The sequence below is a fragment of the Opisthocomus hoazin genome, chromosome 3 (genome assembly GCF_030867145.1).
Source record: "Opisthocomus hoazin isolate bOpiHoa1 chromosome 3, bOpiHoa1.hap1, whole genome shotgun sequence".
Classification (NCBI taxonomy): Eukaryota; Metazoa; Chordata; class Aves; order Opisthocomiformes; family Opisthocomidae; genus Opisthocomus; species Opisthocomus hoazin.
The window spans coordinates 67,023,006-67,035,632 of NC_134416.1; the positions used below are offsets into that span (position 1 = coordinate 67,023,006).

The 12,627-nt window shown below is 37.2% G+C and overlaps 1 protein-coding gene across 8 annotated transcripts in view; it reads right to left on the reverse strand.

Annotated features, from left to right (window-relative positions):
* Positions 1–12,627, reverse strand: part of NETO1 (neuropilin and tolloid like 1) — an 87,411-nt gene that overhangs the window by 33,585 nt on the left and 41,199 nt on the right. For 7 of the 8 annotated variants that reach the window (XR_012763469.1, XR_012763470.1, XR_012763468.1 and 4 more), the window contains exons 5-6: positions 9,552–9,593; positions 9,314–9,441 (exon numbers count right to left, since the gene is read on the reverse strand). Coding sequence is in view for 4 of the 8 variants with exons in the window: in XM_075416557.1 (XP_075272672.1) it covers positions 9,314–9,441; positions 9,552–9,593 (170 nt within the window). In the remaining 4 variants the exon portion in view is untranslated. Of the gene's footprint in view, positions 1–9,313; positions 9,473–9,551; positions 9,594–12,627 lie in introns of those variants that run through there. The other variant, XM_075416558.1, reaches the window with a different exon arrangement.

Sequence of the window (12,627 nt, forward strand, 5' to 3'; positions counted from 1 at the left end):
TCTTTTCTGTTTATATAGCATCAACACACTTTGATGGCCACCAGGCAGATGGCTGACTCTTCTTCCAGCTGCTGCCCAGAAACTGTTACACCTCTGATAGGAATCATATTAGGAAAGAGGAGAAATTAATTGGAAATAAGCAAAAATGAATAAAAAAAGGCCAGTGAGAGAACTGCAGAAAAGAATTTTGGACGAGGCAGTGACTTGAATGCAACTATGCAGAACCAGGGTGGACAATGTGAGATGGGGTCTTACTCCTCACTCCCATGGTTTGATAAGACCCGCTTGTATTAGTGGCTCCTGGGGTCCAGCTGGCACAGGGAAGGCGTTATCTTGCCGGAGCAAGATTACGCCTGAGGGAGCAATGTACCGGAAGAGGCAGAGCCATGATAGCCACACCCAGCAACTGGCCATACTTAGGACACACCAGAGAGCTACTTCTGTGCCCTAGAGACCAGACACTTCTGCTCAAACAGGAGCGTAACAGGCACTGTGAAACCCTGGCACCCAGCCCCCCCTGTGAATCTGTTGAGATAGTCCATAGTCCATCTCTGCGTAACAGTTCACTCAGGACAGGGAGTTAAGTGTGCATCTTGCTTTTCTTTCCTCTGCTAACAGAAGCATCCTGCTTCAGATGGGTGCTTCAGTGCTTGCCAGCTTTGTCACAGGTGATGCAATAAAAACCTTCTGCAAATGATGGTATGTAATATTATATACACATGACTTTTCCAGGAAGCAAGGCATGTCAGATAAATGTCTCACGTGAATGCACAGAAGGCTTCCAACATTTTATTGTCATGAATCATTATTTTTATGCCATATATGCCTATCATGTACACCATATAGATGTTCTAATATACAATATATAGATGTGATAGACCACACAGATGTAATGTGATGTACATATATTATTCTCTTACTACGTTATTCAAGAAAGCACTCACTCCAGAAAAAAGTATCTCAATGTAACTGCAGAAAAATAGTAAAGCTATACTTCGTCTAATGGGGGAAGGACCTTTTACGCTTGCTCACTTGTTCTCTATTTCTATCCTGCTGTCTTATATATACACATTTGTGTGTACATATGTATGTGTGTATATATATATAAGCACATATATGTCTTGTATAGGGTATCCCATTTCAGTATTGAGATGTAATTTATATCATTTTTTATTCTCACAAGAAATGTGTGCTAATCCTTACTATGGTTATGAAATATCAGCTCTCACAGCAATTTCCAGCATTCATCAATTATTCCTGATCTGTTCAAACAGATTGTTCAATATAATAGTACAGCCAAAGTCTTATTTCTATGGCTTATTATTTGACATTCTCTAGTTTCTGGCACACTAACCTTATAATACAGTGAAATATTTCTTAGAGTAGCAGTTATAAATGCTGGGAAGGAATCAAGAGACCAATAACCCAGCATCTCACTTTGAGTCTTTCAGCAAAGAAGCCAACACTTCCTGTTCTTCCCAAGCCTGAATTCTGCTGTGGGTCATACCAGTTCATTTCTCTGTATGATAAATTCGGCTAAGATCACAACATGTATAGTCTTGATGGGTACTGGAACCACTGGAAAGAAATATTTGACTTAAAAATCAATGTCCGTCCTTCAGAAGAAAGATGGCACTTCTCCAAAGGCAAACACCAAAGAGGTTTCATAAATTAGAGAAAATATATTCCTGATATTCTGAGGTCAGATGGAGTTTGATTCTCATAGTCTCCTTTGGAGATGACTATTCCCAGAACTTTAGAGAAAGTAATTAGGACTTGATACAAAGCTCACTGAAGTCAGTGGGTATCTTTCCATTTACTTCTTTGGATCAGACCTACGGATTACAACTGCAGTGCATTTTTAAAAACTGGAAACTGATTATGCAAACTGACAACCTGATATTGGATCAGATTTTATTTTAAGGAGCTGGAATAATTTAATTGCATCTGCATGCCTCTGCCAATTTTTGTGGTTTTATTACTATATATTTGCCATTGTTCTTGTCACAGACTGAAAGACCCGCACTGGCAGAAGAAAATTACTAATAAATTGAGTTCCCCAGGGACTGATTATATGACAAAATGTTATCTAATGCAAAATGTTCCTGATACACAGTTTTCTGAAATCAGTGGCAATATTCTCATTAACTTCCACTGCTATGTAGATCTCACTAAAAGAAATTAAGCAGAAAGTGAGAGAAAAACTATCAATATTTCTGTTTATTTCATTTACTGAGATCTTAGTCATTACTTCTACCAGCTGCAGATAAGAAACTTTGCTTCTACAAAAGAAAATAAATGAACAAAAAAGAGGTCACAAACTCAAATTCTGCCATCTGCCTTCATTAAGCCTTTTTTCATTGATGCTGATGAGGGCTTTTAGAATGATAACATTTCCGTAGGTACTGACACATTGTATTAGCATAATCGGGACATTCTTCTTGAAGAGAACACCTGATTTGAAAGAAGAAGTGTATCTTCTTCTTTCACATTTTTGTTGTAAAGTTTTAGCAAGACACTCTCCTGAAATCTTCAGTTCCACATTGCTTAGAAGAACAGGCTGCTGGTGCACAAGTATTAGCTTTTATTGAGCTTCAAGATGTCACTGCAAATGCCAACCCCATTAACAAAAAAACTGATAAAGCCTCACTGCAACTGTGACATATATAATTTACACTCTATCACTTCATATTTTAAATAATTGTCACCTTTAAGGTTTGTATTTTCATCATAATAATGAAAAATGGAATGTTGGATAAATTTCACTATTTTTTAATTTAAATTTGAAAACAACAGAAATCTCTGACTACATTAGAGAAAAGAAAGAATGATTATAAACTGTGAATAACATACCGCCTCAGTGAAATGGTTTGATTATAATCTCTTCATAGTGAATCACTTTTGATGAGTTCTGCTTTTTAATCAATCACTGAAGGTTAGGGCTGACACCATGATTGATCAGGCCAGTCAGGAAAAGCTTCAAAATGTATCCCAGAGTATCAGACTTAATATACGTGCACAGACATTCAGTCCCTTATAATGCATAAACACAAACCAAACCAAACTAACCAAACGAAACTCTGTTGTTCAACTGCAAAAAGTAATTTAGACATAAAACAAAAAATTCCTCTTCAGCAGGGCCTAACGTCCAGATTTCACATATTCGGCTTCTAGGTTCAGTTAATTCTCTTGTAAGCACAGGACTAGGTCAAGTGGTGTGATGTCTTTCCTCACTGCTCTGTAATCAGTTACGGTGCTTGCTTTATTCTGCATGTAGTTCAGCTCTATGTGATTAACAAAGGAGTTGCAAATTCTTACCTTCAATAAGTAGGCCTGGGAAGCCCAGTTTTTAAAGCAGATTGTGCCACACTAATTAATTGCCTTCAAGGCGAAATGACAACAAGCATACCAGCCCAAAAATCATATTACTAACAATGCAGAATTTGTCTTCTAAAGTAGCCTACCCTGTTGCATGGAACATAAACTTTTGCAAATCAGTGTTACTTCAGCCTGAAAGTGTTAGTAATACATATTCTGTTTGGTTTTTTATCTGGTTTGGGGTTTTTTGACATTTTTAGGCCTGTTTCTACTCTGGGACCATGCTGTGCAGAGAACTCCATACGTCATCTTTTCCTCTCTGCTGGGACTTGGAGAATACTGTCTGTCAAAGGTGACAACCTTATATGGTACCACTTCCAAAACTCTCTGATTCACAGCCAGGCTCAGACATCAAAATACCGTTTTTTTGGACAAGTGAAGCTCTTTGGACTGCTTTGCTTTGTCTTATTTGTTTCTTCAGACTTCTGTGAGTCCCCAGTAAGTGACATTTGTTTTAATTGTCAAGTCGTCCTTATTTCTCTCTCTTACAGTGGCAAAATGCTTGCAGGTGACAACCTTTACAGCTCCTTGCTGCTGTTCTGCTTTTGAACACTGAAAACTGTAGATCACATCCTGATTCTGCTCTTCTCTTTGGCAGATGTTTTATTACTTCCATCAATAGCTTTTTTTTATTGTGTTTCCTAACAATTATTTGGTTTGAGGATACTGCAGTGGGTTATATTTCTATACCTGAATAGAATAGATCAATGCTAACTCAAAAGTGGTTTTTTTGTCAGTGCTACTTTGGCATGAGTATTACCACACTTGCTAGAAGGGATTCTGTATACATGATTCTACAAACATATTTGTCTTACATCTTCATCTAACAAAACTGTTGCAAAGGAGTGATTTCAAGTGTTTAACACAGATAAACTGTATTTTCCACTTGTTTGAATATGATTTGTTCACCTTGTTCCAGGGATGTCATATAAATGTGTTCAGTTTTTTTCATTCATAATATTATTTGCATTATCGTAATCTTAACAAACTTCAGAGCTTCTTCAGAGATGGAGCTCATTTGAAGCCTGTAGAAGTGTCTCTGGCTGCTAGGTTTTTCAGTCTCTAAATTTCATTTTTCTTTAACATTTCAGCAATCCCCACTGTAATGGCTACTATTAAATTTTAGTGTACTGCTTAAACTTCTTATCTACACCTGATTAAGCAGCCTCCAAACATACGGGATATGCTAGTCTGCCAGTGCTGAGAGCTTAAACTGTTTTTCTTGCAGGTCTCATCTGAAAGCACAAGTTTCTGCTTCACATGTGAGAACAGAAAATGCTTTGCTTTAGTCAGATTGATTTATATAGACTTGTAGCTCTGCAATTTGCTTCACTGCAAGTTTCCTCCTCACTGTCTGGGAAATGCATGCACAACCGCTCAGTCTCTCTCCAGACTGCATCCAAACCAAAGTCAGGCACCTGGAACCAAAAGCATCATCTCTCTGTTTGGTCAGGTATGTGGATACTAGTTCCACCATGAAACAGTGACAAGTGATTCAGAGCCTCTACCAGGTAGCAGTACTGTCCTTTGCAAATGTGCAAGTGCCTTGGTCCCACTTGAGTTTTTGGCCCGTGCCTGGCCTCGAGCCTCACTGCCCTAGTCTTGGCTTGCCTTGCTGCTGCCCCACCTCAAGATATGGCTGGCCCCATTGCCACTAGCGAGCCCAGCCACCACTGTGACCCGGATGCCATGACTGGGCCTGTCCAGCTCTCCTCATCAGCCATGTCCTGGCCCTATGGCCACCCTCGCCCTGGCTGCCCACCATGTGCTGTGCATCTCCTTCCCACTGCTCCCCAACAGCTCTGCTTGAAAAAAAGTCACCGCTCATAGACAGCTCAGGTTTAAGTATACTGTAATAATACATCAAAACAAGGTACTCATTATTTAATCCTTTCTGAGGATTACTTAAGCTTATTATTGTCTTGCATCCAATAACTTGTAAAGAGCTCTTCTTTGTCCAGTAGCATGGTCAGGTGGGGTGGGAGAGTTAGTTATCACTTCGCCTAACTATCTTGCAACTTCATTTTGTTTCTTGTGGTGCATCTAGACTATTTTCCCAGTATAAATGTACTTCTTTCTCATTTCTCCTGAACAGATATCTTCCACTGGTCTGGATTCAAATTAATGCTTCCCTATCTGTAGTTTAGGTGCTCTTTCTTGACCTGACCAGAGCTTCTGATTATAAGCACTCCTTACTGTTTTTACCCAGCATCAGAACATCAACTTTGTAAAGGTTTTATTACTTTTGCCAGCAAATTCTGCTATATTTTTTTTTCCCCTATGAAACCTCTCAAAGAACAAGCATGATACAAATGTACCTTGCTGGGAAAGCTACCCACCAAAGGGAGTGCTACCTGAGCACAAGCATGCATTCTGTCTTCCTAGGGGGTCTTGTCAAACTCTGTTGACATATCAAGAATAGAATAGTGCTTGTCATCAATATTACCGTCTAACATTTCACCCTTAACAGAAAGTCAGGAAATACCATCATTATTTTAATTTTCTTATTTTCTATTCATAAAGCAAGGATTATTTGCTTATCCACTGCTGTAGCCAATGATATCTCTGAAATTTTTCAAATCCCATTGCAATAACCTTATCTACTTCCTCCTTTGGACTTTGTTCTACACTGAAGTATTTTGGGATGGGGAGGCTCTTCCAGCTCTTTATTGTTTTGGGTAGTCTGGCTCATTTTGTCAGCAGCTCTCTTCTTCATTTTCTGTTCTGGCTCTCTACTGATTGAACTCTGCTTCTATATGAAGTGCAGAACCCCCAGTATTTCTGAACTCCAGATTCATAGCTATCTTTCTCAGCAGGAACTGAATTCGAATGATTACAAGAAATGCACAATTTGCAACCAGTCACTGTCAAATACAAAGCTCTAGGTCTGCATATAGATTGAAGTAATGTTTAAACTGCAGCCTTCTGTCTTCTGCACTTCCAGAAATTTTCAGTTCTGCATGCATTTTCAGTATTTTACTTTTGTTTCTGTAAGGTAATCAGTGATGGCTCTATTTGAAGTGTGTGCAAGAGATTTGCTGTTCTCTGTCCCTCTCCAACTTGCTGAGGATAGCAGCAGTGTTACACCCAGACTGTCAGTTTGAAGCTCAGGTTTAGACATCTCAAGTTTATATTCCCCCACTGATCTCATTGCTCTTATGCTGAGTTCAGACTTGGCTTGAATCTGGAATTGAAAACTAAGGAAAGGACTTGCATCTTGTTTCTGCAGACATCTTAGATTGGATGAGCTTAAGCCAAATGAAATTGCAAGCAGCCCACAATCTGGCATGGTTTAATTAAGAAACTAAAGATGTAAAGGTCCAACCCAGACTCTGTCTGAGAAACTCTGGCCTTTTAGGCATAGTTCCCAGTAACAAACTGTGCAGCCCAGAGTACAGGAACACGTGGATTTAAAGACTTCTGCTGAACTCTTACTGTTCTTAGCAGGAAAGCCTGTCTTCATAGGTGCAAGCTGTCATAAATTAGAATGAAGTCACTGAATTATTGTGTTGAATATGTCATTAGTTCAAGGTTAGAGAAGTATAAAGGAAGCTGACTGTAAAATATGGACAACAGAATCCAGCTCAATAGAATCAGGCCTATAAAAATTCTTACCATGAATCTTACTTAATACAAGCTTTTTAAAAATTTTATCCACTAATTTCTTCCTTAATATCTGAAAATTTTTCAACCTTTCACAGTATGGCTATACCACAACCATATGTTTGTGTGCATATACACGCGTGCATGTGTGTGTGTATGAATACATCTATGTGAAAACCATACTAAGAAAGGTCAAGTGCTAATTTGGAGTTATCCCTGTAAGATGAATCTGTTTGAAAAGTTGTTTGTTTTTTTTTTTGCTAGCTTGCTGAGAAAGCTTTCAACTTCAAATGTTAGGAAATACTTATTTATGTGCTTTTATATTGCCCTATCTCTCTATCCAGAAAATTCTATGAGGTGGGAGTAGCAGGATTTATCAAGAGATGACCCAGCCCACGCCTCTGCCTAAAGATAAGATTAGTAATGTTCTTATTTTTTGTGGATTTTTGCCTAGCTTAAAGATCACTAGCAATGCTGGCTGAACAAAACTCTTTAACCAATCTCTCATAATACCCTCCCTGCTGTTCAAAACTTTCTTCCCTAATATCTAACCTGAATTGTTCTTTTGGAGTGCTGGACCATGGTTTATCCTATGCACGTGGACATCAGAGCAATCCTTCCTCTTTGTAAAAGCCTTTTATTATCTGGTATCATGCTCCTTCACAAAATCTTCTAGAGGACCATAAATAACTTCCAGTCTTTCCTCAGGTTTTCTAGAACTTTCTCATTGCTCTCCCTTCCAGGTGCTCCTCAGCTGGTCTAGATTTTTTGAAGTCCAACACTACTAAATGCAGGTATAGAAGTTCATGAAGAAGTAAGTAATCTTTAATTCTCTATGAATAGTGACAGTGTGGCATTCTTCTGTTAAAGACTGTGGTTATGGTTATGTAGCTACACAATATGTATTTTTACATTAGTATTCAAGTGTGGATAAATCCTATGGGTAAGTAAATATGGGATTTTTAGCAGGACTTTGAGTCATACAGAACTTTAGAGTTAGATCAAGTAAGACTATCACAACAACATTATCTGACCAACTAAGCATAGACTGAAATTAAGTTTATAAGGCAATTTTATTAGCTTATTTAGTTGCATGGATGCTAATAAGCACAATTCTAATTATATGTTTACCTGATTTCTTTCTACTAATACCTAAGTATATAAAATACGCAATAACCATACTTCAGTCCAGTCATTTCATGTCTATAGCTACTTACTGTAGCAAAGTGAAAAGCTCATCTACTTAACTGAAAAATTCTATGAATATTGAACTTATCCAGAAGCAAAAAAAAACATTTATCAAAGTATACTCTAGAAACAATGTATCTGTAGTCCTTATGAGCCAACTATTCAACTCCTCTCCTGAACTCACAATAAAAACATGCTGATACTAATAACTTTTTCTCTTCTGGAAACCCTTCCTCCTGCTTATTCAATACCAAATGCTGGAACAGTTAGATATATTCAGTACAGTCTACTCTGAGACTACTCAAGAAAGACCCTTACCTGTTTAAAGATGGCAGAGATCATATAAATTCTACCTTGTAAAACCTTTCTTGTCCAATAAAAGACAGCTAGGAAAAATGTAATGTGCAGTTGCCTTTAACACAGTGAATGAAGGTAGGTGGGAGGCATAAAGCTGTTCCAGTTGCAAAGAGAGGAGAAACAGTGGTGTAACCAGCAAAAATTTATACATATAATAACTGATAAGCCGTGGATAAAGAGAGGAACTCCAACAGAATCTAATAAAAGAGTTGTTAAATTCATTTCAGCCATCTCCTGTTTGTTAAACAGGCATGGCTTGCTGACTGTGGTGAGAAAGAAACAAGAACACTAACTCATTTTGCCTGTGGCTCTAAACCAAAGGAACTAAAGGTCTCATACAGAGGAACATGAATTCACCTTGGCTCCATCTTCACAGTTCCCAGATGAGAAATAATGATGACCTTAGGGAGACAGCATTGTTCTCTTGGTAGTCTCTATATTAGGTATACGAAATACATTGAAACTTAGAGTGATAAAATTACCTCCCTCTTAAGGAAACACATTGATTCTTTAAAAAGATGAGAAAAATTAAACATGAATTTGAGAAAATTACTTATGGCACAAAAAGCACATGAACGCTGACCGCACCATTTTTTGCAGAGAAAGAAGCTTATTTTGGCTGAGATGACAAATTACCCTTCCACAGCAGAAGGAAAAAAAAATAGTTTACAATTTCAAGTTGTAAAGTTATTAAACAAGATCTGAGTGGACTAAGAAATGCACAACATATTAGAAAAGTCAATTTCTTAAAGTAACTAGCAAATCAGCGAGTGGATGAAGGACTGACCTTGGATCGGGGTGGTGCTCGGATGTACCATTTACAGTCTACAGCTTCAGTTTCAGAAGCTTTTCCTTCTTTAACAATTTGTACAGATTCCACAATTCCTTCAGGTCCTCCCATCTCAAACTCACAAACTGAATAACAAAATATCAGAAAAAATGAAACCTGAACAGCAAACAAAAATATTCTCTACAGCAAAGTGTAAAGGCCTCCAAGTTAAAAAAAAAAATCACAACATACCAACCTGGCAATGGTTTCAAAACGCCAAGGTCCTTAAAATCTGGATCTTAAAAATTGAGAAAGAAAAAATTAGTTTTGTTCAATATCTTGGCTAGAATGTCAATGTGTTAAAATTTGACAGTGCACTTCAGTGACATAATTATACATACAGTTCTTGGGAATGAGAAATGTTACACTCATTATTAATGCAGAAATTACTGATACTATCATACCAAGTTATATTTTTTCTGTTACAAAATCCTACTTTTCCCTGTCTCTTTCAGAAGAGTTCAGAAATATTTCTGCATACACTAGCAAGAACATCACACAGCTAACCACATGATATTTTAATACATCATTCTAATGAAAGAGGATATATTTACAGATCTATTCCATTCTGAATCCTTTTTGCTTATTTTAAGTTTTTCAGTATGATTATAGCATTTAAGTTAACTAGAGAAATCAGAACTTCATTCTATGTTTATGAGTACCCTGCCATCCCTACTGACAAAGAGGAGATACTTCATTTGTCAGGAGTATCCATTTGGTCTTCCCAGAATACATACCACAAGGATTCACCATGGAATTCATTGTGCTAACAAGGTAATAAATCTAACACATGTGTTATTTTTGATCAGATAAAAGTGATTATATTTACCATCTGAGATGTTTTGTATCATGCTTTTATAGTCAGATATAGCACGTAGATTAAATGAGTTTGGTCTTAGACCTACAATTCAATGGGCAGCTATCCACTGACAAATCATCATTTCACAAAATTTGGCCCAGTTTGAAGATACTGTCCGAAACCAGAAATGAGAAAGAGGCTAAAGTATTTCAAGAGAAGGTGATCTCTTCAGAATAAACTGGTCTTGTCTGGGAGATTTTTATCTCTTGCAGTGCTTTTCTACCTAAAATCAATGTTCTGCACTGTTTTTTTCAATTTCAGGAGAGAGGAAAAAACATGAAAGAAATCAACTGACCTTTACTTTTTTTTCTGGAAAGTTTATAGGATCTGGTCTTCCAAATTCAATGATAAACATTTATATACAAACACTCTGCATTAAGCATCTCCTGGGCCACATACTTACTGCCCAGGCCTCAAAAGGTTTGGACACGAGGAAAAACAAGGTAGGTCTGAGCCGTGTAGTTACATATGGAACTGATCTTATTGTTTCAGATTGGGTCATGTAGAAAAAGCTATATATAAAACTATAAACAGAAAGTTTGGAAGAAGGAAATTTATCAAATGGAAAAATAAACAACCCACTATCAAAACTGCTCTTCCCCTCTAGTCTTAGCAGAGTCAGGACAGTAAGAATCAGAACCAAATAATCTCCTGAAAAAGTCTAGTGCTGTATAAGCAAAATCAGCCGTTTTAACCTGAACAGTGAGAATGTCTTGACTTCAAAATCTGGAGTAGTAGAATAACTTTTTTAAACTGTTCCTCTTCAGCAAGGCTGCTGTTGTTCTTCCCAGTTATCTTTTACAGTAGCTCAATATAAATCATGAGTAAATACTCATGAACTTAAGGGACTACGAATATAATTGAGTAGGTAATTAGCAATAATTGTTAGTCAGTTTTATAGATTAGTAGGTAAATATGATAACCAACAACACTAAATGTAATTAAAAATGTTGGTTAATATACCCAGATGTTGATATCTAGTGCTGAAAGCAAGATACTTACAGGACATCTACTTTGACTACTGGTTCAAACTAACATCCAAACCGTGCCTAGTGTAACCATTAGATTTCTTCTTTTTGTTGAGTTTGCAAGGGTCACTGATCTACTGAAAACACCACATTAGCAAAGTACAGAGGAGGAATAAAGGAGAAAAATGTCCTGACAGGCTTTCTCCCATGTGAAGGAATTTTCGTGTAAAGGAAAGCTAGTAGCAAGAATCCAGGCTGGAGTGTAATCTAGACCATGTGATTTGTCCTGCAAAACAATTCTGAAGGTGTATTCTCATTTGTTAACCACACAATTAGAACAAAACCACGTAGAAGTGCACAATCTGTTAAAATTCTAGAAACATGGTAGATTCAGCTCAGTTTTGAAAAATGATATTTTTTCAACCTTTGATCATCTCAAGAGTGATAGTGAAATAAAATGCATGACACCTGAGGTGGTATGCTTCATTAAACATTAATAGTATACTAACATTATTATAATAAAACCTAAGTCTATAATAAGGTATTATCAGAGGTGCTGGAAATTCAACCATGTTTAGGCATATTTACCCAGCAAATGTCTGGTTTTTAAATAATTTACCATTAAACAGATTATACTTTAGCAGCTCTTCTGTGTGTAATTCAATCAAATTATTATTATCTGTATGGCTGAGCCAGAATCCTTTTAATGATATCTAAACACTGGCTGGCTAGATCTTCTGATAGACAGATAGTCCTGATGAAAATCATGTTCCCGTTAGGAAAACTTCCCAAGACAGGAAAACTCCGCTGTGAAAAATAAGATTGATCACTTATAATGTGAGAGAAAACCAGGAGGAAATGGGCCTTGAGGGGAATGCAATACATGTAAATTTTTTTATGGCAGTCTCCTTGATGGGGAAATGGAGTATGTAAAGAGGAAACCAGGAATTTTCACAAGAAATGTGAAAATTTGTAAAGGTTATGTAAATGGAAGTTCTTGCAGCCAAAAGAAGTTCTGTGGCTCCTTGTTGAAGCATTGAAAGTCTCTTTTGAAACCAACAAAAAACCAGCATAATAAAGGTTATCCAAAAATTTACTTTGCATTCCTGCCATGTTTAGTTACTGTAAGCTTTTGTGTAAAGTCTCTGTGAAGCACAGCATTACATTTGAAACTTCTTAAGAGTTGCAAAAATCTGTGCCAGGTTATTTAGAACTACTGGTGAAGAAATGGAATGACAAACTTTAGAGTGGCCCAAGGAGAAAATGGTAATAATCTGTAGATGTCCTTAACCTGTTAAAAAATAAGGTGGACAAGCAGACAGTGAGGTGGACTGAAAATTGGCTGAATGAGCAGACCCATGATGGTGATGATCAGTAGCACAAACTCTATTTGGAGGCCACTAATGAGTGGTGTACCCAGGGGTTGTATAATGCGTCCAGTCCTG